General features: G+C 44.8%; 5 protein-coding genes across 20 annotated transcripts in view; 3 read left to right on the top strand and 2 right to left on the bottom strand.

Moving 5' to 3' along the window:
• Positions 1-3,665, top strand: part of LOC105686509 — a 30,870-nt gene extending 27,205 nt beyond the window's left edge. For all 9 annotated transcript variants that reach the window (XM_048659278.1, XM_048659280.1, XM_048659279.1 and 6 more), the window contains 5 exons: positions 61-261; positions 319-435; positions 515-790; positions 866-1,355; positions 2,580-3,665. In XM_048659278.1, the coding sequence (XP_048515235.1) occupies positions 61-261; positions 319-435; positions 515-790; positions 866-1,355; positions 2,580-2,976 (1,481 nt within the window). In that variant the 3' untranslated portion in view covers positions 2,977-3,665. The remainder of the gene's footprint in view (positions 1-60; positions 262-318; positions 436-514; positions 791-865; positions 1,356-2,579) is intronic.
• A 375-nt stretch (positions 3,666-4,040) lies between these two features.
• Positions 4,041-7,175, bottom strand: LOC105686510 (putative serine protease K12H4.7). Of its 4 annotated transcripts, none has more exons than XM_048659309.1 (7): positions 6,896-7,175; positions 6,031-6,241; positions 5,770-5,951; positions 5,449-5,684; positions 4,781-5,363; positions 4,534-4,703; positions 4,041-4,423 (listed from the first exon to the last, which is right to left on the bottom strand). In XM_048659309.1, the coding sequence occupies exons 2-7, from the start codon at positions 6,229-6,231 to the stop codon at positions 4,314-4,316; spliced, it is 1,482 nt and encodes a 493-aa protein (XP_048515266.1). In that variant the 5' UTR covers positions 6,232-6,241; positions 6,896-7,175; the 3' UTR covers positions 4,041-4,313. The 4 variants fall into 4 exon arrangements, with proteins under 4 accessions (XP_048515266.1, XP_012256835.2, XP_012256837.2 ...); XM_012401412.3 differs by having other exon boundaries at positions 6,811-7,174; XM_012401414.2 differs by lacking the exon at positions 6,896-7,175 and adding an exon at positions 6,473-6,752.
• Positions 7,176-7,383: 208 nt separating this feature from the next.
• LOC105686511 (DDB1- and CUL4-associated factor 11) lies at positions 7,384-13,550 on the top strand. 2 transcript variants are annotated; one of them, XM_012401416.3, is made up of 10 exons: positions 7,384-8,307; positions 8,646-8,754; positions 8,970-9,216; positions 9,288-9,434; positions 9,508-9,689; positions 9,755-9,847; positions 9,934-10,180; positions 10,256-10,411; positions 10,489-10,595; positions 10,680-13,550. In XM_012401416.3, the coding sequence occupies exons 1-10, from the start codon at positions 8,228-8,230 to the stop codon at positions 10,836-10,838; spliced, it is 1,527 nt and encodes a 508-aa protein (XP_012256839.1). In that variant the 5' UTR covers positions 7,384-8,227; the 3' UTR covers positions 10,839-13,550. The 2 variants fall into 2 exon arrangements, with proteins under 2 accessions (XP_012256839.1, XP_048515265.1); XM_048659308.1 differs by having other exon boundaries at positions 7,409-7,449; positions 10,680-12,184.
• On the top strand, positions 13,245-23,158 carry LOC105686426. 4 transcript variants are annotated; one of them, XM_048659313.1, is made up of 10 exons: positions 13,245-13,374; positions 13,586-13,841; positions 13,933-14,148; positions 19,456-19,695; positions 21,360-21,557; positions 21,625-21,732; positions 21,795-22,011; positions 22,088-22,328; positions 22,401-22,597; positions 22,681-23,158. In XM_048659313.1, the coding sequence occupies exons 4-10, from the start codon at positions 19,579-19,581 to the stop codon at positions 22,824-22,826; spliced, it is 1,224 nt and encodes a 407-aa protein (XP_048515270.1). In that variant the 5' UTR covers positions 13,245-13,374; positions 13,586-13,841; positions 13,933-14,148; positions 19,456-19,578; the 3' UTR covers positions 22,827-23,158. The 4 variants fall into 4 exon arrangements, with proteins under 4 accessions (XP_048515270.1, XP_012256665.2, XP_012256667.2 ...); XM_012401242.3 differs by lacking the exons at positions 13,245-13,374; positions 13,586-13,841; positions 13,933-14,148 and adding an exon at positions 17,078-17,292; XM_012401244.3 differs by lacking the exons at positions 13,245-13,374; positions 13,586-13,841; positions 13,933-14,148 and adding an exon at positions 17,820-18,008.
• LOC105686428 (putative E3 ubiquitin-protein ligase UBR7) lies at positions 23,078-25,520 on the bottom strand. Its single transcript, XM_012401245.3, has 7 exons — positions 25,103-25,520; positions 24,614-24,802; positions 24,389-24,538; positions 24,224-24,332; positions 23,968-24,140; positions 23,730-23,889; positions 23,078-23,662 (listed from the first exon to the last, which is right to left on the bottom strand). Exons 1-7 carry the CDS (start codon positions 25,241-25,243, stop codon positions 23,511-23,513), a joined length of 1,074 nt encoding a protein of 357 aa, XP_012256668.2. The 5' UTR covers positions 25,244-25,520; the 3' UTR covers positions 23,078-23,510.
• Positions 25,521-25,550: the final 30 nt, after the last annotated feature.

The raw sequence follows: 25,550 nt of genomic DNA, 5'->3' as shown, positions 1-25,550 counted from the left end.
TCCGATGTTTCGGGGGTTAGGTTTTCTCGCGGGTTATTCATCCCCAGTTCTTCGTCGCAGAACCACGAGCTTGCGGTCGTCCAGAGCAGCCACCGAACTCTACGATGACAGCGAGCCTGATGGAGGCGACTTCGAGAGGAAGCTACGAAGTTGGGGCCACCGTGGAGTACAATTGTAACGCTGGAAGTCTGCTCATCGGACCTTCCACTCGAACCTGCCTCGACACCGGTTTCTATAACGAATTCCCACCCGTTTGCAAAAGTAAGTGTTCTAATAACGCAGTCGGAACCGCGACTATAGCTTTCACTTGTTCGACAGATATCGAGTGCGGATACCCGGCCAACATAAGACACGGAGAGTACACTCTGATCAACAACACCGTTAACTATCTGAGCCAAGTTCTCTACTCTTGCGAAGACGGATACGAAATGACAGGTAAACATAACCTCCGGTCTGCTTTTCTTCGTCGAGTCTTGCGATGCGTTGATATTCACCGTTGGAATCTACCTTTCAGGAAGGGCACGGTTAACTTGCGACATTGACGAGAGGTGGAACGGTCCTCCACCTCGTTGCGAGCCTGTCCGATGCGACTTACCACCAGTAATTGCCCACGGTCGCTACGAGGCAGTGGTGGACAGCGAAGAGACGGGGTTGAAAAAGAATAATCAAACTCTCATCGCTGGGAGCATCGTAACCTACACTTGCGAAAAGGGCTACCGACTGGTTGGTTCCAGGCAAATACTGTGTCTCGCGACTGGCTCCTACGATCACTTGGCACCGACCTGTGCTGGTGAGATATTTCGCCATTGATGACGCTCCATATCCGAGTCGAGATATCGAACGCCCTTCTTCTTTTTCCTTGCAGAAGAGCCACGTCCCACCGTCACAGTCCCGACTCGAGTGACCAATCGGCCCACCGTGACTCGAGGACGTCCGCTGATCCCAACGAGGACGAGATCCCCGACCACGCCGTCCCCCACGAGCACTGTTGGGACATCTCCGATCACACCTGTCAGGGTTATCGGGCACGCGGAGTTGCCGGCGACCGTTAAAGAATCGATTCCCAGAAAACCCTCGGTCTCGTTGAAGAATCCTGCCCCCACAGCTGCCACTGACGACATTCGCGATCATCCTCAAGACAACGAAATCGCCGGTAGCGGAGTCGACAACGTTCAAGCCGGGGTGGGAGCTGGCGTCCCAGAACCCTCGGGCCCGTTCAGAGTCGACAGTGCTGACCAGCCCTCGAACACCCACCAAGCCAAGCTGAACCTCGGGGCTGTCATAGCTCTGGGAGTATTCGGGGGATTCGTTTTCCTCGCCGCTATTATTACGACCGTAGTAATACTGATCCGCAGGTAAGAGAAAGTATGGATAGGTTAGGTAAAGCTTCTCATCTTCTCTCCACGATTAGCCTCCCTTGTAAGATTCTTTCTCGTCTAATTTTAATCGTTGATCGAAAGGAGTGTTTGTCCCTCGAACAATTTTGCGTACAGACAGCTTCAAAGATAGATAATCTCTCGATAGAACACTGTCCTTGTTACATGTGAGTCTTCTTTGTCTGCAAGCTTGTATTCGTATACTTTCCATCTTTACGTGCGTATTTAAACTGCTTACTCTTTTTTAATTGACTAAAAACTCACACTTTTTATTCACCATTTGAGAGAGGATCAGTAGATGGATAAATTATTTGACAATTTCGAAGTACACTGTAGTGAAACGAAGCTAAAACCTATCATGTATTGAAAGAACAAACGACCAGAGAACTAACATTGAAACAATTTACGCTGCGGCGGTAACTAGTGGCAGTGGCGGCGTCGGAGGAAGGCGCCGCAGGGGGCTCGGTGGGGTGGGAGGGTTGGGGGGTGGCGGAGGTAGTGGCCTTGGAAGAGGTGACGCTGCGATGCCCTCACGATGGTACACGCTTCTGGCGCTACCCTTCCCCGACCAGCACCTGGGGCGCCGAGACCTTACGGCCCGCCGTGGCAGCGACCACCCCTATTCCTTCGGTCTCTCAGCTGCTCATCGTGCCGGTTACTTCTCCAACCCTTCCCTGTAACTTTAACTCGTTCCCTCCCCCCCCAACCAACGCCCACCGAAACATCAATCATCAACACCGCCGCCACACGCGCGCTACCCTTACGAGTGTCACTAGTCAAGGTAAAGAAAGCCTTGGAGTCGGAAGGTCTAAATTGCACGTAGCATAGATTACTCTTCGCAAACTGTCACGACAAAGCTCTGATACTTTCCAGCATGTTCTTTACTTCTGCTTTTAGTCAAACCTCGTCGCACTTTGGTGTGTCTGCTCTATCGACTATTAACAGCTTATTAACATTTTAACGAACGTCTCACACCACCGCTCTTAAGTGATTGGATAAAGATGGTTTGTCTTGAGAAAACTACCACACGTCACCCGTTCCTAACCTCCAAACTCTGAGCGGAGCTAAGGTTGTGTAAAAACAAAAAGATAAATGCACCGCTTTGCTCGTTGGGTGCAGTGGTAGTTTTTAGGTGAAAAATGAAAAGAAAATCGCACTATTTTCAACATTCGGTAATTGATGATGATTATCGCATTCGTTAAGGAACCGCGGTAGAGGAAGCAAGCATTACCGTCATCGGGCATCCCCTGACTGCAACACCGTAGCTAGTTTCGACAGTAATTCCTCCGAGAGTCGAGGAGGGTTGAATCGATACTATCGTCAAGCGTGGGAGAACCTCCACGAAACTGCCGGTCAGAAAGCGAACCACGCTCCGTTGCGCCGCAAAGAAACCCTCGACGAGCCTGGATACAGAGAAAATTTCCGCGGGAACAACACAGAACGTGACGGTTCGGAATTGGTGGTCAGCGACGTGGCTGCCTACCCTTCGAGCAAACACGCCAGTGTCTCGGACAAGAAGAGGCACCATCATCATCACCATCATCATCACGGATCCGCGACACCCGAATGGAGACAACCGCAGTCCCAGCACAGATATTGATACCAACGATGCGCGGAGCAACGAATTATTCATTGGCTAACCAACGAAACTGTCGAGCTATACGGTAGCGTGGAACCGTTTATTTATTTCTTATTATTCTCACTCTTCAATTGAGAAGATAAATTATTTATTCCGAGCTAACGTTTATTAATGTAAATAAAAATATATTATATTCAAATGTGGTAGTAGTAATGATAATAATAATAATAACAACAACAATATCATTGTTCTGCCGTTCCACGCTATCGTATTGAAAAGACAAAATACTGGTCAGAGGATATGCCAAATAGAGGAGAGAACAAAAATTGTATACAACGATCAAATTTCTACAGTAAGCCACCACAAGTTCATCGCCCAAATTACATTTTCTTTATTTTTGATTTTTTTTTTTGATTTTTTATTTTAAAAACGTACGCGGACGTATGTAGTCGAAATCTGTTATGAGTGCCTTGGCCTTGCTTTGAATGGAACCGAAAAATGAATGTTTTTTTTTTCTTTAGACCCCAACGTGTTAAGGGGAGGCCGACGTTTCTCATGTGCGCAGTGAAAAGAAAAAGTAAAAATAAATAGAAGGAAAGAAAAAAAAAAACGAATATAAACAAACTAATATAAAATTATAGATTAATTAGCACTAACTTAAGAGGCAGTCATAATTAAAAGAGTTACGGTAATCTATCATTCGAAAGAAATTATTTAGAAAATTTCGAGAGAACGATCAAAAAGTATTTTGAATCTCTCTAATCGTATCGATGAATTTAAAAAAAAAAAAAAAAAAAAAAATGTAACGACTTTTGAGGTATAATATTCGGCTGCCATTTTTAGGCAACCTTCGACTTTACCTGAATATTCTTTAGTCTTTATCACGTGATTTACGCACGTTAAGTTAATTTGAAAGAGTATTTATCCGCGTAAAGCTTTGAGGCGGTTGTTATATATATATATATATATATATATATATATATAAATATCATTAGTTAATAGGTTATGTATCATCGAAATACCGTAATTGACGAGGAAATATTAGAATAAATATAAATATTTATGGAAAAATGAATTTCAAAGCGTCGACAAAAGCGCTGAGATTTTATTGTAATAATAATGATAATAATGTTCACAGACGTGCCCGATAGGAAGTAAAAATCGACAAAAGAAGAAAATAATAAGACACGTCAAACATCCTTACTCTAACTAGAAGTACACACAGACTATGTAAAAAAATATCAACACAATCAGATTCGCATCACACTTGTCTTAAGGTAATCAGATTTTTGACATATCAACAGGTTTGGTTTCATCATAGCCCTAATTTTATCACATATTTTTCACATCGCAGCCTTTCAGTTCTTGAGCCATTCGCCGATCAGCTGACCGACTCGCTCCCTCGCTTCGGTCAACTGCGGTGGATCATTCTCAGACTTGGGATACATATTGGCGCAGTGGGCGGTACCTTGAATTATAAAATTCAATTCACTTTACCACCTATCCTATCCTGACTGTTTAACATGTATTTCTCTCCTTCGCAGGCTGTGGTATCGTACGTTAATGAGTGACACTCACCGTTTATGTAGATGGCTGGTGCCCGTGGATTCGATGACTTCGTTATCCCAAGGGCATGCCAGGGGTCGATACTACCGTGAACGAACACAACGTTGCTCACATCCAGATCAAACGCCCCATAAATTGTGTTCGTACGCTCCACGGCAGCCTCCAAAAGGTGCATATTGTACCTGTGGTAAATTGACAGTTTAGGTGAAACGCCATTCGAAACTAAGAAATTAGCGGGAGGGGGGGGATAGATAGTTACTTGGGTCCGAAGACGTCGGTGCACTGCTGGACAAAAAATTCCAGTGGGAAAGTTTCGCTGAAAAGTTGAGGACGTGCAGTGGACGTTTGGAAGAATCCAAACTCGGTACACGTTTGGTACATCCATTGGCGACCCCCTTCAGCCACTTCATCGGCCCAGCTGACATTGCAGAGCTCGTTGATCATCTTGGAGTATTTGAATTCGAAGCACTTCTCCCCGTTGGCCTCCAAGAGTAAGTTGCTCATTTCTGCCAGACGAGATACTGGCGTTCCTCTTTTCTCATCCACCAGGATGTCGCATATCGTGCCGATAGTTATGTTGGAAGTTTTGGAACTCCTACGGTTATCCTTGTTGTATTGTACCACACCGGCGAAATTGCTGGCCAGCGATTCGTACAAGTTTGCAATGTCGTTACGTTTCGTTTGTGTATCAACGGGAGAGCAGAACTTGAATTTTTCGGCAAGCCCTTTCTGCCCGACAGGATGACGCAGCATGATATGCACCTGTCTGTTGGCAGCTACCACCGCATCTATGCAAGCCTGCGAATGCGTTCGCAAAGCGTCTTCCACCACCACGTAATATTCTGTAATCGGTTTACCATGCGAGCTAATTGTTTGTCACTTTTTTCTACTTCTTAGCTCATTCTCATTAAAGTGATGAAAACTTACGCTGGAAGTCGATCTTTGCCAAAAGAGGACCGCTGGCTGACATGGCTCCGTGCACAAGGTGAGGATATTTGTATCGAGACCAAGCAGCTAAGGAACCCGGATAAGAGCCTCCGAAAGTGATCCACTTAGTCCCCGCAGGAATTTGATGCAACAGGTTCATCCCCTCGATAAAATATGCCAAGTCGGCCAGTGCTTGTTCGGAGGTGAGGTACACAAGGTTTTTGATACTCAGATCACTAAGGAACAAAACCATGATCGGATAACCAAAGGTGAATGTGCTGAGTGAGTGGTAATTGAACGGTAAACTTATGTGTAACTTACGCAGTAGGATGACTTTTGCCATAGAAACGATGCTCCAATTGAAAGCAGAGCGCACCGTATCGCCGAGCATAATCAATCCATTGTCCTTCCACCATCCATTTCGGGCTGGCGGCTCCCTCGCCTCCGATCATGAGAAAAACAGGCCCACCTTTTTTGTGGAAATCCGAATTCACGAAGTATCGCTGGATGTGGAGAAGGATAATTCAGGGTAAGAAAAAAGTGAAAGTAAGTTTGAGGCGCAGTTGGGGATCCGCCACGCACCTGCTTCCATGTTCTGGTCTCGGTTGGGTTGAAATGGTCGAGGAATTGCTCGAACCACTGATCCTCAGGTAACGCATGACTCTCATTGAGAATTGGCTCTCCGAGACTTCCACCCTTGCTCCTACCGCGGGCAAAGCTTCGAAACCCAAGCACAAGGTTCACGCCGACCACCAGGAACACGAAGAGCTGGACGCTACGCATGGCGACGAGTCTGAAAATATGAAAAATTTTAGAAGCGGCTAAACAAAACCGCAGAAAAATGTTCGCTGTCAAAGATTCCACTATCCACACGATCCGTTGTCGTGGTGATCGGTGTCGACAGTTGAAAAAGAGAAAAAAGTTTGAACGCTGGTAAGGAGACGACTTTGACAGCTTTGCTTTTACCGTAAAAATCATGTCGACGTTATGCCGATGCGGAGAAATATGAAAATAATTTTTTTACCCCGCACCCGATTTAGCAGCAATGGATAGATCTGGGTCGTACTGGAAAAGCGGCTTTATTTAAGCATGCGCTTGACGAGAATATTGCGAATTCATTTGGTACGATCGACAACCACCTCGTTGACGACAAGAAGTTAAGTAATAATATACCGCAGATAAATGACGAGGAAAGCAAATTGTATGAAAAAAAAATCACAGCCTGATTTCGCTCAAATCAGCCATAACATCACGGTATCAGGCGCACATCTGTCCCTCGATCGTACGTTAAAGAGGTTATCTAGTTCTGCCGAAGAGAACGTTTTTTTGTTCTTTGTTTTAAAAATGTCTTCGGGACGTTACCGTGATCAACTGCGTTGGGTCGTCTTATGCAATTTTGAACAGCTGGTTTCGGCCGGAATACCGGATGTATCTTGAAAAAAAGTACCTTCTCCAAACCCCTGGCGTTTGCGAAAGGATAATTCGTGGCGAAAAATCTATATGAAAAATGAAAATTCCCTGCGGATTTTAAACTCCTGCTACGAACGAACGATCGCCAGAAACTGGTGTGGTACAGCTCCTCACCGGCCAACCGTCAGATTTCGAAACATGAAACGTCGAAAATACGCGCGAAATAGAATCAAGTAGAGAACATAGCAGGAAAAGCGCAGAATGTATTTCTTATCTTCTTGCGGTTTCGTATCGTGACTCAGGGCCACTGATCTCTATGATCAGTGCTCAGGACGGTATTCATAGTCCGGTCTTATTGTTAAATAAATAATTCGGGGTACCAAGATGGCGCTGGGGTGTACGTCGGTAGAGGGTCTCTACCATAACCACAATACGCCTTAGCGCCATCTTGATACCCCGAATAAGACCGTCTCATTTCTCAAGAGCGCACCGAAGAAACTGCCAATCGGATTTACGGTTTGCTCGCCAGTCTGGTACGTGCGTGTCGTCGTTGAGACGCACGTTGATGTTGAGGCGACAGCAGGCAGGCGGGTGGGTGAATAAAATTTAGTTCCGTGCCAAATCAACGCTAAAATTGACGCACTGATAGCACTTTTGATACCGTTGCGTCGTGTTTTCGGTTCGTAATTTTCGTCAGTCATTCTCCGCTCGCCCAGAAGGAGGGTATGCTCGAAGCGGCGTGAGATTAAAAACGTCGGAAAACACACTGGCCCCGATCACAGATAATCGATTATTGCACAACGCGATAGATTCCTTTTCTAATATGTGTGCAAATGTAAAGCGCGTATTTGACAGATTTTTTTTAACAGTGAAATAATCGTCGACCGTGCGATAAGATATTATTAACCGAGGATAATAATTATTTGACGTTTATTATTATTCTTGACGAGCAGATATCACATGACGTATGGAACCGAAGGTTCCCCCAGAGATATCGACTCTCGTAATAATAGAATAAATAGTGCAATAGTTGTGTTTTAAAAGCAAAATATAACAACATCACAAAGTTGTTTTAAATAATAATGTATTGCGCTTAAATGACTCGCGCAAGCGTGGGGTGAAATATTTTTATTTCTGTTGATATTTTTGTTTTATTATTATTTTATTATCATTTGTTTTTTTTTTATTTTTTTTTTTATTTCCATTTCGGTGGCACAGTGCGAATCGTGCGATTCGAAACCGAACCCTCGAATCGCGATAATAATTGCGAATAGTTTAGATTTGTGCTCCGTACGACGGAGGTGCACTTTGAATTTACCTGCAGTGCGCCCAGATTTCTCCTCATCGTTTATTTAATACACTCGTCTGGATGGGAGGCATAAATTCCCGTAATATGGATTTCGAGCAGGATCCAGGACTCACAGCAATTTTACAATATTTAATAAGAAGGTTCGAAAGCAGACATTTATTTTTCAATAGAAAGTAAACTTTTCGTGCCCCCTAACCTTACATTACACTTTCTACAGTACTTGACAGTAAGTCGAGTTCCCAACCGCGACCTATTTTGCTTCATAGCAACAACCGTCCGTTTGTGATTGCCAAAGCAAATAGGGTGCACGGCGAACAAAAGGTCCTTCGACAGAAAATTCATGGTTCCAATTGCTCGAGCATTTTTATTTGATTCTTTTTATCCTCAATAATTCCATCGAACTCCGTATCACATTGATAGCATAAAACAGTGCATTGCCATAAAAAGATTTCATCGATCCCATTCTTTGTCACTTTAGTGGGCAGGTACACTTCATATCTTCGGATCACGATGATTCGGACGAGGAATATGCTGCCATTCCGCCACCGTACAGAGTTACAACTAGGCCCAACACATCAATACTCGATGTAAGTTGATATTAATTCTGGAAAGGATTACATTTCGCCTCAAAAAGTTACGATGGTTTGAACCCGAACGATATTTTTTTTCATGAATCTGTTATAAATCTGTTGCGGCAGATCAAGCAGTCGCTTAATTTCTTCTTAGTATATGTCAGGAGAAATATCTATTGTCCATGTCAGGTGAACGAGAAAATTAACGTTTGGAAATATTTTCTGTTCAGAAAAGTGAAATAAGTCTAGCCACAAAACAGGCTTGCGGTCTGTCTGACGACGGGAGCAAACAGGCCACGTCTATAACGTCCATGATACAAAACAGAGCTCTCGGCCCCGGATTCAGCATCGGACAAAAATGTAGAATAGCCAGCAGCTTTCTGCCGAACAAAATGCACCCCCTCGTCAAATACAGCAGCAAGGCGTTCTGCGGATCGCACTCCAAAGATGGAAGATTTTTTCTCACAGCTAGTCAAGGTGAACGTCCTCTGCTTACGCCGATACTTTTCTCTCCTTCTCAGTTTCTCATGAACGAATAAATCCCGCAGACCGATTCCTGCGTCTCTATTACACGCAAGAAGGAGAGTTTGTGGAGTTCAAAAAAATACCCGCACGAGACGTGGGCTGGAGCATCCTCGACACAGCCTTCAGTCCCGACGGCAATTACATCGTCTACTCGAGCTGGTCGGAGTGCTGTAAGTAACAAGATCTTTGGATACTGTTGTTTTTTTTCCTTACGGCTCGCCAAATCAACCGACACATTTCCAGTGTACCTATGCCCTGTCTACGGGGACTCTGAAAATCAGGAGTCCTTGTCGCTGTGCCCGGAGGATCGTAGGTTCTGTATATTCTCTCTGGTGTTCTCGAGCGACGGCAGAGAAATACTCGGTGGAGCCAACGACGGATTTTTGTACGTCTACGACAGAGAATGCCACCAACGGGCCCTCAGGGTGAGTTGAACGGTTTGAAGACCGATGAGTTGTTCGTCATCTTGTGCTCACCGAATAAATTCCAGATCGAGGGCCACGACGACGATGTAAATACAGTCGCCTTCGCCGACAACACCTCCCAGATCCTCTACAGCGCCGGTGACGACGGTCTCTGCAAGGTTAGTCGATCTGAAATACTGCGCCACCTTTAAACCCTTTGTTATTTGCAATGACCGCGAAAGGTACATCGTCGTCATTTCTTCAGGTGTGGGACAGGAGAACGTTGAGTGAAACTGACCCAAACCCTGTCGGTATTTTGGCAGGACACATGGACGGGATAACCTACATAGATCCGCGGGGGGATGGCAGGTATTTGGTAACGAACAGCAAAGACCAGACCATCAAGTTGTGGGACGTGAGGGCCTTTTCGAACCAGGACGCCGAACTGAACACTCGAAAGGCCGTTGCTCTCCAGAATTGGGATTACAGGTGGCAGAAAGTGCCCAAAAGCTGTAAGTTGCTAGACTTCCAAAATCCCTTTGGCTCCGATGGCCAGATCGAGGTAAATCTTGTCTCGTCGATTGCAGTGTACAAGGCGAAGAACATGCTCGAGGGGGACACGAGCGTGATGACGTATCGAGGGCATTCGGTGCTGCAGACATTGATACGCTGTCACTTCTCACCTGCCGCGACCACTGGCCAGAGATACATATACACGGGTTGTGCGACAGGGAAAATAATAAGTGAGCTTTATCGGCCTCTCTACTTCGTTGCAACGATCGATTCGCCGATTGAAAACATGATCTAACGTTTGTTTCAGTATACGACGTGCTGACCGGAGCCATAGTGAGCTCTCTGGGAGGACACAAGGGGTGCGTACGAGACGTGAGTTGGCATCCGTACCACCAGGAAATCGTATCGACTTCTGTGAGTAGAGTTACTCGGAGGCCAAGCTCCGCTTTGCCATAACGATTATTTCCCTGGTATGATAATAGAGTGCTTTGTCGACAGTGGGATGGAACAATAGCCAGCTGGCGTTACTCTGGTAAGGCGTCGATGGACTCTTCGGACTCGGACGACGACAGCGACACGCAATCCATGCCACGTACCGGGCTGAGAAGAAGTCAGAGGATAGCTGCGCAGCGAGCGAAGCACACAGCTGCTTGCTAGGCGAGCGTAGCCACATGGCCAGGTAAGATTTGGGATGCGCTGCTTTTATTGGCGAACGGTGTAAAGTAACTGCTGAAACCTAGAACGTTGGTATCGAGAAGAGTAGATTTTGTACAAGACTGAACAAAATGGTGTTTGCGTTTATAAACAGCGTTAACAAATCAGCCCATTTTTATTATCGTAAAATAATTGTTACATCATATCGATCGGAACTAATTATTATTTTATTTTTTCTCAAACTGTGCTTCCCCTAAAGTTCCACTTGTTGCTAACTTTTTTCACCGCATCCCAAGGGCAGCGGTGAGAACTGAGAAAGTTAAACAAGAGTTTGAACGAAAGAAACGGATGAATTAAATTTAGCGTCAAACAAATATTTGAACACACGTGTAAACATAATTAGATAAACTCCAGACGTACTTTTATCATCACCGTTTAGATCGGTCGCCAGATTGTACGTCAACGTAATCATAATGTCGTTGCGCAATCAAAAAACTAAATTAATCGGTGAATACGTCCGACTCAATTGTCCTTTAAGATGCGCAGACAGATGTGTCTGAGGATTATCATCCCGCGTTTACTTGCCATAGGTAGGAATCTACCTTTTTAGAGTCTTACTTTTATGACGAGGAAACAGAGAATCACGCTGCTGATGCACTTGCACTGCCATCGGAAAAAATTAAAAAAATATGTATAATATCCTACTCACATATAATTCGATGTAAATATTTTGCGGATAGATATTTCCGGCGATGATCATCGCTACGGATAATGACAATGAATTTACGATTTTAATCCGCCTTTTACCATTACCTACATCAATCCGAATGAATTTAAACAACGGATCGATGATAATTAATTATTGAGATTGGAATATAAAAATATTTTCACCCACACCTTCCGTGATGCGTGAAACATCGAATCGATGCATTTCCCCACGTATCTTACTATAGGGTATCGTTCTCTCGTTTCTTTTTTGTTCTAATTTAAATTTATTTTCCTTTTCTTTTCTCATTACTATTAATGGAAAAGAAATGCACGATCCGTGCGATTCACTGGTGATGTAAATATATGTAGACTTAAAAAAAAAAAAAAATGATGAAAAAGAAAATACAAATAGTGTACAAAAAACCAACAACATATCTTCTTAATGTGAATATTGTTAGTGAAAACAAGAGAAGAAAAAAATCAAAATCAAAAAAAAAATAATCAGTCAAAACGTCAACTTTTCTCACAATTGTTTTTGGTTTTCTTTAAATAAGGAATAAAAAATCGTGATATTTGTTAGAAAAAAAATTAGTCTTTTGTTTCTGTTAAATTTAAATACACGGTACACATTCGATCTCCTTGTCGATGATTGGCTCAGTTTAAAAGTGTCCTCGTTTCCGGACGTGAGGTAAAATTAGAGATTTGCGCAAGTGATAAACCGAAAATGAAACTGGATCCCGTTTGTTCTTGCGGAAAGCTGATAATTTTAACGAACCTGTTAATATTGTTGGAAAAAGTTGGTCACAAAATCATCTTAACGAGTCGTATGGCTGTGATACAAGAATAATCAAATCATCTCACGTGACTGACCGTATAATTTGCGCCATCTGCCAGATTAAGATTGTACATGAAAAAAATATGGTAATTATTACGAATCGCGATATAAGTGCGATTGAAAACACCTCTTTGTAATTCACGATTAACTTTATAAGCTATACAAATACTAACGGTCGCTAGTCAAGAGTTACGTGTGATAAGTGTGCAAAAATTTGTCAAACGCCGAGGTCGTATCCGGTGGATCTAACGACCGGAGGAGGCGAAGTAGTCCTCGCAGTGATGTTGAGAGGTATGAACAACCCTGATTATTGCAGATATTTTGTCGTACGTAGAGATAATTGGCAGGTCAAATAACGAATTTCTAAGATTTCCCGTCTTTTGTTTTTCAATACCGGACGGAAGTTGTTGTGTAAAGCACGGAATAGGAGGGCCCAGGGATTTTCTTACTAAAATGTGGAAATCGCCGATAATGATCCATGCAAAGATGTCTACGACAGTTCTACGATGCCCCATGAGAAAAGTGTGTACATACAGGGACTTCAAAGTTACCTTAATCCACGCTGCGCAGCTAGCAGAGTTCCATGCTCAAGCTGTACGAAGGTATTTGTGAATACTAAGCTTAGTTATATCTGATAATGGAATCTTAGGTTACTCCGATACAAATGGGACAATTTTTGTCAAATGTCTATCTTCCATGTTTTTAAAATAATCCAACACGCTGAACAAGTTTCGTTCGGTTTCGAGGGATAGAAATCTGTTAGAAACCGCTCGTCGAAGTATGCCATGTATCTAAAGAGCAGTATCTATTTTTTAAATCCAATGAATAAGAGAGCATGATTCTTCCTTTGCACGGGACACCGTTAGATAAGGATAAATTCAATTCGTCTCGATGGCTCGAGCGAATAAAACCCACAACATTGGGATATGGAGGAAGGATTGTTCGCTAAAGCCTTCGATGTGGTTAGATAGACGGCTACTTGAGAATCGATTTAAGGTATATTGTGAATATTAAGAAGTGAATATACTCTACTGTTAAGAGCATTAATGATAACTTTAAGTCAACGGCATAATATTTTATTGTTCGTGTTAAGCATCCGAGGTCTTACGGTTATTTAAACCCACAAGCGACACATCCTCTAGAGTTAAAATAAATTAATAATTATTGATAACGAATCTGAAAGAGTTGATTTTCTCACCCGTTGTAGGATTTTACTGTTCGACGACAGGAAACTCGACGACGCAACAGCTTGTTGCTCGGTAGGTCAGACCTGACCCTTTTACAGAAGCCTCAAAAATAGCATCCCTAATCCAATTAGTTTAATGGATTACCTAGATATCTCGAAGCCCTGATGTACAATAGAATTTGCAGGAGAGAAGTTACATATGATATCGCCAGAAGAGACTATGCAGCACATTTTACCCTTCGTCGAACAAACCGTAAGACTGTCGACGCGAACCTGGGTAACGATGCATTCTATATTACTGAAAATTTCCATCGACTCCCAATGGACAAGTGAAGCGTATGAATTTCACAGTAATTTAATCATTCCAGATGATAAAATCGTTACGAATGGCGAGTTGCAAAACCTGTCGAGCTGCATTCGTCGGACATGATTATACTAAATCTGTCAAAGTTCTCTCAAGGGTTGACTCAATGGGGTCAATACCGTGGGGAGATGTGGGAATCGACAGGTGGTCTGTCGGATCGAATAGCTCAATCAACTACCACCGACCCCCCTCCCCGCCCCCCCATCGAACGTTTCACCAGGTAAAATACCTTTCTATAATTCATCGCGATCCGTCGATTAAAACCCACACATAACGTGTGCATTGCGAAAGGCGCAACCTCACCTCCCAGATTCCACAAACCTTAAAAATAAAAAGGAAGATTCCTCGCTCCCGGTGTTAGCGGTGCTGGCCACCGTCCCTCTAATTAATCCTCCATTTTTACCTCCGCCGCAGAACCAATTAAGCCACGGCTCCTGTTCAGCATCCGTTCGCCAAGGTTGCGAGCGTTACCAGTGCCTGGCTAACCGAGCCGTTTCAAAAAAAATAATTCGCTGTATCGCAGACGGCGAGTAGTTTAACGGGCAGAAAATTTTTCATCCGTTTGGTTTTTTCGCGTCGCAAACGCAACAACGCGATTTTTCCACGATTATCGGTCGAGGCCGAAACGGACTGCGACGATAGTTTGAAGCCGGCAATTTTTTCACCCGATTCTTTTTTATCCCCTCAATGTAATTACTCTCATTAGCCGATTTATCGGAACCCGAGCCCCGCGAGGTTAGACCTCGCTTTCGCAACCACTGCGATCGTGCCCCCGTTGGAACGAAATGTTCGCGCCGCCGTCCCTCGGGAGCCGGGAGTCTCCCCGGATAATTTCGTCGGGGCGGAAAAACGGGCGGCGAGGACGCGGAGCTGAAAACTCATCCACGTGTCTTGCAAATAAGTCGGATGGACGCAATTAGGCGAGAGCGCTACACGCAATTACGGATACTCCGAGTCGCGTTTCCGAACGTCCTTCCGTTGGAAAAAAACGGCCAACGACGCGGTCTTTCGAATTCTGCTAGTGTTTTATCTGTTCCAGATTGAGGGCGCGAGATCGATACACATTCGAGAAACCTTATGAGTAGTCGTTCCGGCCTTATGCAATTCGAAATACGAACGTATACAAAGTTGCGCCGCGAGCCGCAACGGAGAGAAGAGAAGAATAATCGGCTGGAACACACCGCGTCCCTGAGGCTCGCGTAATATCGCAATTGCGCGATATCGGAGAAAAAAAGAAAAAAAAAAAAAAGGAGAAAGAGCGGCGACGAGAAATTCAGGATCGTACGCCGCAGGCCAAGACGGCCAATTTTCACGCGCGGGCTTCATCCTCCGCCGAGGCCTTCGTTCGCGTACCTCCGTCGATCGGGGTAGGATACGGACGAAACGAGGGTAAAAATTAGCATTTTCTTCCCGCGAGCGAAAACCGAATTCGTAGCAACGAAATTCGAAACGAAATATGTGTCAGGGTGACACGCGGGTCCGGTTTCTTCGTGCCCTTCGCACCGCGGATGGACGAACCGCCGAGGAAAACGTCACTCGCGTTTCTCTCTCTCTCTCTCTCTGTTTTGTTTTTTTTTTATTTATTTTTTTCTAAATTCAAAATGGCGGCGTTCAATTCGGGAATCACGCATTCTGACCTTGCGAGTTTGTACCGTTATTTTCGGGCCCACCTGGCCGCCCGCCGCGAGCGAAGATTAGGTTCCGACGTACGGAGTTTTCTTTCGCTTCGATTTGCACGAATAACGCGCTTCTTTTATCGCGTACGACCTTAAATAGGTACGGAGGTTGGTTCCCACGTCGCCTGAAATGCTCGGATCGCAGAAAACTACACATCAATTAAGAGCGTCGCTTCCAACATCTGTACGACGATTGTTATGTCGCGGACAACGGCGTGTACGTGACATAAAAAAAAAAAAACAACCGAACGTGGAGTAAAATGCTTAGGAATACACGATATCTCGGTGCGGGTTTGATTGTGAGTCGCGTCAAACGATTCTATAGAAAGATAAGAATTTTGGATGAAATAGTTTTTAATTCGTAGCCGAACCTACTTTGTTTCGCTGCGTATTTAGATTCGGTTTTTCCACGGCTTTTCGTTCCTCTTCAATTTTCTCTTTTCACTTTTTCGCTTTCCGTTTCTCTCATCGTTCTCGTTTGTCCATCATTTTTCTGTCCTTTTGAGCCGGCCTCGAGAATTATTACCGCGCTGTCAGCCTCGCCGATCAGTAATTCTTATCTTCTGCAATCTCGCCGAAAAACTTGCACATTTTGGGCATCGCATCACCCGCCGTTTACCTTCGACGAAAATAAAAACGAAGAAAGGTCGAAACTTTTGCGAAATTCGGTGACAAAAAAACAAAAAAAAAAAAGGTAGCACGAAATAATTCGTACAGAAGCAACGAGAAGAAAGGAGAATCCGCAGGCGCGTAGAAATTTTAATCGAAACTTTACCCAGGTCTAATTCGCAAAACTATTCAATTTTTCTGAATTTTTTTTCCCGATTCTTTGCGCAAAAATTTTTCGCTCCAATCGCCGACGCGTCTAGTTCGCGATTGAGATACCGCGAATCGCCGACCGGATATTATTTTGATTGTTAGATTTTTTCATAGCGTTTAGAAAAAACAAAAAAATATAGCCAACCTCATTCGTAATTGGCGTCCTCAAATCGCGGTTTTTCGATAACGACGGATGTTAAACTATTTTGTTGGCCTACTTTCTTCTGTTTTTTTCGTTTGGCTTCTTTTTTAATTTTCCGAATAACGAACAACATCGTGCGGTTGCTGTTTTTTTTAAGTAACGCAATTACAGGGTAGCGTCTAATCGGTAATTAGTCGATAAATAATTGAGGGTAACAAGGGCAACAGAGGGGGGTGGTACGGGGGACGGGGGAGGTGAGGAGGTGAGGAAACGCGAGGGGCGTAGTGGTTCGCAAAAATTGATCATCGTTAAATAATTATCCGCGTACAGTGCGATTACGGTGTAGAGGAGACGTAAGAGAGAGAGAGAGAACGGTTTTGTCCGCGCGTCGTCGTCGGGCGCAAATTTCGTATTTTCAAAGTCTTCTTTCCCGCAGCGCCTGCGCTGCGGGATGAGATTAGGCGCGAGTGGTGGTCGGATGTTTTTGATCTAAAACGACTTATAGCCTCGTAGAGCCCGAGTTTCAAATAGTCTAGACTAGAACAGTCGGCGATTCGTTTTCCGTACGGTTGATTCTTCTTTTTTCTTCGAAGCGCGAACCACCGTCGTGCGTCCCGACTGTCCGGAGTAACCACCACCGCTCGAAAAAACGCGTCAACGACCGATACACGGAAATTAGCCCCCCAAAAAATCTCTACGAACCGGAATTCCGTTCCGCAATCTCCCGGTAAGTCTTCTTCGCTGCACCTTCGACGCCGAAATCGTCGCCCGACTCCGACCGAATCGAAGAAGGGAATTCGCCGAGCGGAAAAAAAAAACGCCGCGCCGCCGATCGCGAGATTATTACGCAACTGCGGGGACGCGAGCGGAGAGGAGTTCCGGCACCGCGAGGACGACGCGATTTGTTCGTTGTTTTTTTGTTTTTTTTTCTCTCTTACTCTCCGAATTACCGCCGCGATTCGGGGAAGTGAAGAAAAATTGGCGATTCCGCGGGCCGCGGTTTGCGCGGCGTTACCGCGATACTTCAACAGTTCATCGCGATCGGCTTAGAACCGCTCGTGTCGTGTACGAGGTACGCGAGTGAGTACCTACGACTGTTGAGAGACACGTAAAGTCCTTGAAAACCGCGTATGCGGATAAAATATGACACGCGTCCTAGGTACCTTTTATGTGCCTCACCTCACCTCCGCGGTTTTCTATACGCGCGCACACGCTAGCTAAACGCTTACGAGCCTCGTCTATATCAAATTCATTTACGTCGTGAAAACGCGCATTACATCGCATTTTAGAAACGAGATATTTTATCGCACTCCAATAAGACACCGGTGTTCTCGAGAATCTAACTCAGTTTACTCCAAGACTTCCACAACACCGCAACAACAACAACACGACGTACTATGTTTCATAGTACACTGTAATCTACGCTAAATCGCTCCGAACCCTGTACGCGATTCTAATATTATGTAATTATATTCGTTGAGAAAAAGCGAAAAGAAACAAAACTAACTCGAAAAAAAACATCGAAACTTTGAGGTACAACGAGGTTGAACATTTTGTGTGTTTTTTTTTTTTTTGTTTCTTTCAAATTCTTCATTTTCGCGGAGGATCGATCGAATGGAAGAATTTCGAAAATCCAATATTTCCATTGGTAGTTTTTGCATTTTTCATTTCTTTTTTTTTTATTACCGAAATTCTTCATCTTCTCATTTTGTCAAAAGTTTGAAAGTATTTTTTTATTTTTTTTATTTTTTTTTCTCATCAAGTACATGAAAAATAGAGTTACTTATTATCATCATTGTTACTGTGATTATTATATTCGTTCGTTTCTTTGTAGATTTCTTAAATTTTATCGCAATTCGAAAAATCTACAACGTACCCACTTGTTACGAAATTTTTTTAATTTTCTGAACATTTCTCAACTCTATTGTTGTACAATAGCTGGCGACCGAACGGATGTGTAAATATTGAAGTATACCGTACTATATATATATATGAAGTTTTCTGTATCTACTATAGCGATTTACGTTCTAATGGCTCGTTGATCCGAATAATTAATTATCGTCGTGTAACGATATAGGTGTACACGTGTGCGCTTACACGTATAACGTATATAGCACACATCGTTAACGTTGAGGAGATCAGCTGGTGCAGGGGCCCGATACAATCCAATGTTGTGAAAATTACGTAACGATATACATATATATATATATATATTCATCCGTTCATATAAAAAAAAAAACAAAAAAAAAAACAACAGCCCGGCCGATGTGCTTAGCGAGAATTATTTACAAACACGTTTCCGCGGATATCGCGCGTTCTTCCTTTTTTGTTGTTCCTTCTTCTATTCTCCGTTCCATATCTCCCTCTCTCTCTCCCCCTCTCTATCTCTCCATCTGTACGGACCAGCGATAAATAAATCAATTAACGAGAAAATAAAAATAATCCAATCAAATAATACCGCGGGGCATCACGATACACATTAGCTATGCTGTAATCGATTCTGAATAACAGACGATATACATATACATGTAACGACAGAAGCAGAAAGCCTTCCTTTTTTCCTTTTCTTTTTTTTTTTTTCAATCGAAATCCGTGAAAGAGCCTGCAGAAAAAAAAAAAAGAAATACAAAATGGCCGAACATAAGACGATCTCTTTTGTGATTTATATTCGATTAATTAATCGCATCTTTTTTCGCGCTATCCTTAGGACAAAAATTGAGTGCCTTTTTTTTTTTTTTTAATTTTCCAAATTTCTCTGACTGTGAGTTAATTTTGAGCTCCAATGCATCGTTAGAGAAAAAAACACATGCGACGGCGAGAAAAGTCCGATTAATTTTTCACAGTCTCTCTATTCCAGGGATGTTTCTATTTCACGTTTCTCTGGTTCCAGATCAGCGAGGTGCGCCTGGCAAGGGTTTCCTCTTCCCTCGACTCCACAGGTCGTTGTTCGACATCGTTTTGAAAAAAGGACGCTACGAGAGCGACGACTAGGCGAGACCAATCCGCAGGCGAAATGACATCCGCTCAGTTCAACGGAAAGGACGAAACGCTGGCGGAGAGCATCGGCCGTCGAAATTCCATCCCGATCATTCACGCCCGGGGAACCCACTACGAAATCGGTTTCGACATTGTGAGTATTTTCACGGGGCAAGGGGTGCAAAACCGCGAGTACCGAAGGTACCGCTAAATTTCGTCGTACAATCGAGTCGTCGACCAAACTCCGTTCCTCGCCGATTACCTTTTCCATCTCTCCTTCTTTCTTTCCCGAAACGGTCGAGCGGTTGTTCTCCCCGTAAGGGACTTCCAAGGTCGTCTACGACGCGATCCGACCTCCGTGGGCCATATAACGTGCATTTATTACGGGGTCGATGCGACGAGGCCCTGAAAAAAAACCGTCAACTTTGCCTCTAATTGCCGGTTATTTATTAATTATTAATCAGGCGCTAGTCGTCGTCTTTTTGTTGTTTTTTTTTTTTTTTTCTCTTCTTTGCCCCCCCCCCCCCCCCCCCCCCCCTGGCTACCGGCGATCCACGACTTCTGACGGTTAAACGTGTGCGACAATAATGACGAAGCGTCGTTAAAGTTCGACAAGTTTACATCGTTCATTGGGTTAATCTGAAAACGGGTCAATGTTGTTTTATGAAAATAGAAAAATGACAAACTGAACCGAACCGATAAATAACGTTCGCCTCGTCGAGCGCGATTAGATTGTGTAATTGAATTTTTTTCATCGTCTCATCCGTTCTGCGTTCTCGTCTATTTACCTACACCTCAACGTCGCGAATCCGGACGGCCCGTCGGCCGCCATCTTTCTTTTCATTTCTTTCATTTATCTCCTCGCCAAAAAAACAAATCGACGACGATCGCGGGGAAAGATAGTAAAATCGCGGGCGCGGATTACAAAATTGTGCACAAAACTGCATCGACCATGCCGCCCCCCCCACCGAGATAAACGGAGAACGGAGATAAGGATCTCGGAAAAATGTGCTTCTGAGCAACGTTCTCTACGCGCCAATGAATTCGAACAGCTAAGCGCGACCGGCGTGACTTTGTCGTATAACGGGCGGTGCGTAATTAATAGGAAAAGCGCGTCGTTCGATTTTCGAAACGCTCGCGGCTCCCGCGCGGAAAACGATCCTCCTTTTTTCGGTTTCATTCGCCGCGGTTTCAGCTGGATTAGGAGGACATTTTCATCCCGGGGTTACAATCCTCCGGACGCGGGATAAAATCCGCGTGCGTCGCTCGGCGTACTCAGGAGTCACGTGAACGTTCGTGTGGGTGCGACCCGAGAAAAGGAATAAATTGAAATGGTTTTATTATAATATATCGAGATAAACATCGAGATTGATCGCGACCAATAATATATGTTTATCCGTAGGAGTAAAGCGCGCGCTCGTTAAGCGGAGAAATTCCGTTCCATTAGTTTGATTAATGGATTAACACGGTGTTACCTACCCGCGATAAACTAATAATTAATCTAATCTTAATCGAGCTAAACAGTTATTAAAGTGAAGGATATTTAAAATATGTACCGCGATTGCGATCGCCGTTAATATTCTGATTTATGGAACGCGTCGCGCGCGGTGACACACGCGCGCTCGCGTTCGAGCGAAAAAAATAAACAAAGCGGAGGGGAAAACCGAACAAAAGAACGCCTCGACAATGACCAACCCTGCGCGCATATCTCAATATTTATAGTAATGACCTTTTCGTTATTGCATCGGTATTCCATGGCTAATTCATCATCAGCTCTGCACTTTATTTATTCTTTTCGTTCACCTTCCTATCCTCCAGGGACGGACGTTCGCTAGCCTGATTCAAAACTACGTGAAGAATTACAGCCCGTTGAACGACGTTTCGTTGCCCTTGTACGAAACCGATGCGGGGCGCAAAGTTTACGAGGAGACGCTGGACTGCGTTAGGGAACAGTTCCCGCAGTACCTGAGGGAAATTCAGGGGACCGCCGACGGGGCGAAGGTCCCGTTCCACAAGGTAATCCCAGCCGGAGGAGAAATCGGCGGGAAGAGACGGACTCATTTTTTCGTTATTTCGCCCACAGCTGTTCCTGATGCACTTGGACGAAATCGTTCCGAGCGCTACGACCGGCTCCTACGGAACTACGCAGGCCGTCGGCTGCTCCTCCATCGTCTGCAACCAACCCGGACAGGTGAGACGTCAAAGGTCTTCAGACAGCGCGAAGATAACATCTCCCCTCTTCTTATGAATTAGGAAATCTTGGGGCACACCGAGGACGCCCTTGGCGCCACGCTGAACCACTGGTATCTGGTGTCCGCGCACGTCGTCGAAGAGGGTCTGAGGGAGGAGAAGTTCACCTCCTTGTCCTACGCCGGTTTCCTGCCCGGCTACACGATGGGCTACAATCACCACGGCCTGGTGTACAGCATCAACACCCTTAGCGCCAAGAAGCTGAGGTCCGGCAAGACTCGTGAGTGTTGAGAACTGTCCGAACCTAGTTTCCCCATTTCCGTTCAACCCCGACTAACTCAGCGATTACCCAACAGCCAGGTACTTCATAACCCGCTCTCTGCTCGGGGTTGAAAACTTTGTGCAAGCGCAGAAGACCCTCAGGAACGAGGGGTACGGGGCGGCGGAGGGCTTCTCGGTGAACATGACCTTTCTAACGCAGGAGGGTGACAGGATGTTCCACAACGCAGAGGTGGGCCCCGTAGAGCCCAACGCCACCGAGTCCCAGCTGAGTGTCCTCACCGCCAGCCCCGGAGAGCAGTTCTTCCACTGCAACAAGTGAGTAGAACCACCGGCCCGGTGGCTCTTGCCTAGGAGAACAGAGCGGCGACCCTCTATTTTTGTCCACAGGTACCTGAGACTGCGTGTCTCAGAAGACGACGGTCCCATCATCCCGAGCAGCGAGCACAGGATGGCTGCAATCTCGCGTCACCCTCCGGCAAAGACTCGCCAGGACATAATAAACATTTTGGGGGACCAGACCGACAACGAGTACAGAGTTTTCCAGGAGTTTGGACCCGACGACCCGATCAAGACCATCGCCGTTGGTGAGTATCGACAGGGTCGAGGGACATAACTTAGGACTCTCGACGTCTGGCTGGTTCTTTCATTACTTTTCTTCCGTCGCCAGGAATATTTGACTGCATCGAGAAGACCTGGTCTATTTACACGGACAATCCGAAGACCAACGACCCTGTGGTGGTCATATCGCTACAGCTGAATAACAACAATACGATCAACGTTTCAAAAAATCCAACCCCCGTAATCGGGAACTAGGAAATCACAGGAGTACGTAATGATTCATGAGTATAGGCTGAACGATCTCCCTGCCACTGCCCGGAAACGTCGTCACGTGGACGAGTCGAGTTTCTAGTATCTCCCGAACCTTCGTTACACGTGAGTGTTGCGAATCAGTTTCAATTTTTAATTTATATGTAAATATGGAAATCGAGAGCTGCGATGTTAGCGACGATGGTTACGTTCACTCAAAGACAGGTACGGTCATTTTAAAAATATAAAACAATTAATTCCTCTTCGGTTAGCCAGGTATATTGAATAAAAATACTAAGAATTAATGTACACTGATTAAATAAATATATTTCACCTTATTTCCTGTTCGCGTTATGTTTTCTTATCGAAAGGGTAAGAAATAAAAATAAGTATAAAAATTCATCGCTAAACCTTACTTTCCACAATAATCACTTTCCACGGATAAAATGTGGGGGGTAAAATTTCGTAGGGTTAAATATTCCTGACTGCATCGATACGGAAAGTAAAAGTATTGTATATCTACCACATAAAATATTATACGCGGGTATTATAAAGCCCTAACATTATCGTGCGACAAAATAGATTAAAAGATATATATATATATATATATATTTGTATACGTGTATACGAATTATTGAATGTTTGATTTGTATTACTTTTGTCTTTTTAAAATTCATTGTTAATTTCAATTCAGCGACAGAACGTCGGCACGACGACCTTCTGGCGTTTTTTTGCCTCCATACCGGAGAAAAATTCCTTGATATCCTCCTCGCGAACAATTTTTTTGTTCTCCGCAAACTTCTGGAGGTATTCCTTTAACCGTTCCTTCATGTGATTGTATTCTGGGTGCAGATAATTGGGTCATGAAAAATGTGGAAAGTGAGACTGTTGGACAGAATGTACTATTACCTTCGATCGCCGTGAGCTGCTCGACGTGACCCAGGGATGCCAGCGCCTTCATGCCCCTCTCGTACTGAGAATCGGTCTGCCTGGCCTTTCCAGCCTCCTCGTAGACCTGGACGCTGTCCAACGGGTCAAGTAAAAATGTGATTTTACTTTCCTCGTACATCTGGAAGTACGAATCGGCGTTAGCTAATTTTGAGCGACACTGCAGTGAGGTTTTCGTGACTCAGATCGATCGACGTACTTTTTTACAGCTGTCGCAGGTGCACAACGAAGACCTCCAGCCTTCGGCCCAGAAGCAAGAGCCTGTCATCGGCGATTTGGCTTCCTTTGGCATCTTGCAATCGACTGGAATGTTTTCTACATCTACGGACTCCTCCTTACTGGCGGACGACTCGTTCTTCCCATTCCGGTTCACTGCAAACGCACAACACTCGTCTCTCAATGATCAAGCTACTCGGTGAACACCTTTCAAATTTATAGATCCATCGAATTCCTACCTGAATATTTGGAAGCGTATTTCCAGAGGAATGTATATTTCTTCATGCATCCGGAGCAGATCATTTCGTCGTAGTCCTCGGGGGGTGAAATCTCTCCACACCCGAGATGCTGAGCAGAGTAAGGAGGATCATTTACCGACCACTGCTGGCGACGTATGCTCTTACCTTGGAGTGATACCAGTCTTCGCACATGACGCATTGCAGCATCTCGTCACCGCTGGTGTCCTCAGGGTCCGGGTAAGGCCTTGCGCAAGTACAATAGAGTCCCACAAAGTTCTGATTGTATCGATTCTCTCTGTTCGTGTCAGCCTTTGCCTGCGGAATGGAATGGCGATTAGAAGAACGGCTGGAAGGTCGATCCCTCGGAACCTGGGGGAGGAAATCACTCACAGGGTCCAGGCCGCACTTCTTATCTCCGAACTTGGAGTTGCCACAATCGCAGCGAAAATGTCTCTTGGTGTACAGTTCGACCAGCTCGTGTCCCTCGTGACACTGGAAGCTGCACGCGAGACAGACTCCTACCGGAGATTCCTTCGGACAGCAGGTCTTGCAGGCGTAAAGTGCTTGGCGGATGTAGCCCTGACAAAAGGTATTGCGACAGCGGTTAAATTTCTGTCATGAATTTTGTTAAACAACGGAGTTGTTTACAAGTGAAGTTTGACGTGCGCGAGAGCCATCGGTATCTCTGATTAGTTTAAGTTAAATTCGTGGAGAAATCTCATCGACGGATCGCGGAGGGTGTATCCTATGATCCGGAAGCGTCGATCGAAGGATCGTTCGAGGGCAAAATTGATGGAAAAAATATGACGGAGGGGCGAGAACGCAGCGTCGTTGGGAGGCAGGTTAAAATTCACACCGTCCCCTATGGTAGAGGAGTACCTTGTTGTAGGTGCAATTTTTGTCGTCGGAAGCCCCTAACACCGCGTAAGCGTCTTCTTCGAGTTGATTTTCTTCTTGCAACACGTCTAGCATCGTAACGGAGTTATCCTCGTCCGGAACGTTGACGTTTTTCTCGGCCATTTTTGCTCCCTCCAAGGATCGACCGAGGGCAAATAACGCGGTATAAACAGCCCCCGAGCTCGGGGGAGGGTATTAATATAAAACCGCGAGAATTTACCGACCGAAAACGATCACCTTCCGCGACTTTCGACGCCAATCGAAACGATTTTTATTTTCATACAAAAACGCTCCCCCCCGAGAACCCTTACCAAAATTCACAACGATTTCGCGCTCAAACACATGTCGCCAGATTGCGTCGTTCACCGCGCAAGGTGGCCAACGGAATAGCCAAAAAGAAAAAGAATAAAGACGAGCTCTGAAAACAAAG

The sequence above is a fragment of the Athalia rosae genome, chromosome 8 (genome assembly GCF_917208135.1).
Source record: "Athalia rosae chromosome 8, iyAthRosa1.1, whole genome shotgun sequence".
In the NCBI taxonomy this organism is placed as follows: Eukaryota; Metazoa; Arthropoda; class Insecta; order Hymenoptera; family Athaliidae; genus Athalia; species Athalia rosae.
Note: the sequence above shows the minus strand (reverse complement) of the source record. Positions and strands in the feature narration are given on the sequence as shown.

Bases quoted from the DNA above. Each gene is read 5' to 3' on its own strand.
- LOC105686428 (XM_012401245.3), bottom strand. From the start codon at position 25,243: ATGGCCGAGAAAAACGTCAACGTTCCGGACGAGGATAACTCCGTTACG. The intron at 24,803-25,102 runs GTACTCCTCTAC...ACCTTTTGTCAG, and splicing joins AAAATTGCACCTACAACAAG to GGCTACATCCGCCAAGCACT. The intron at 23,890-23,967 runs GTACGTCGATCG...TCGTACTTCCAG, and splicing joins CCTGCGACAGCTGTAAAAAA to ATGTACGAGGAAAGTAAAAT.
- LOC105686511 (XM_012401416.3), top strand. From the start codon at position 8,228: ATGGGAGGCATAAATTCCCGTAATATGGATTTCGAGCAGGATCCAGGA. The intron at 8,755-8,969 runs GTAAGTTGATAT...TTTTCTGTTCAG, and splicing joins CCAACACATCAATACTCGAT to AAAAGTGAAATAAGTCTAGC. The intron at 9,217-9,287 runs GTGAACGTCCTC...TAAATCCCGCAG, and splicing joins TTTTCTCACAGCTAGTCAAG to ACCGATTCCTGCGTCTCTAT.
- LOC105686426 (XM_048659313.1), top strand. From the start codon at position 19,579: ATGACATCCGCTCAGTTCAACGGAAAGGACGAAACGCTGGCGGAGAGC. The intron at 19,696-21,359 runs GTGAGTATTTTC...CCTATCCTCCAG, and splicing joins ACGAAATCGGTTTCGACATT to GGACGGACGTTCGCTAGCCT. The intron at 22,012-22,087 runs GTGAGTGTTGAG...ATTACCCAACAG, and splicing joins GCTGAGGTCCGGCAAGACTC to CCAGGTACTTCATAACCCGC.
- LOC105686510 (XM_048659309.1), bottom strand. From the start codon at position 6,231: ATGCGTAGCGTCCAGCTCTTCGTGTTCCTGGTGGTCGGCGTGAACCTT. The intron at 5,952-6,030 runs GTGCGTGGCGGA...CTCCACATCCAG, and splicing joins AGACCAGAACATGGAAGCAG to CGATACTTCGTGAATTCGGA. The intron at 5,364-5,448 runs GTAAGTTTTCAT...AACCGATTACAG, and splicing joins GGCAAAGATCGACTTCCAGC to AATATTACGTGGTGGTGGAA.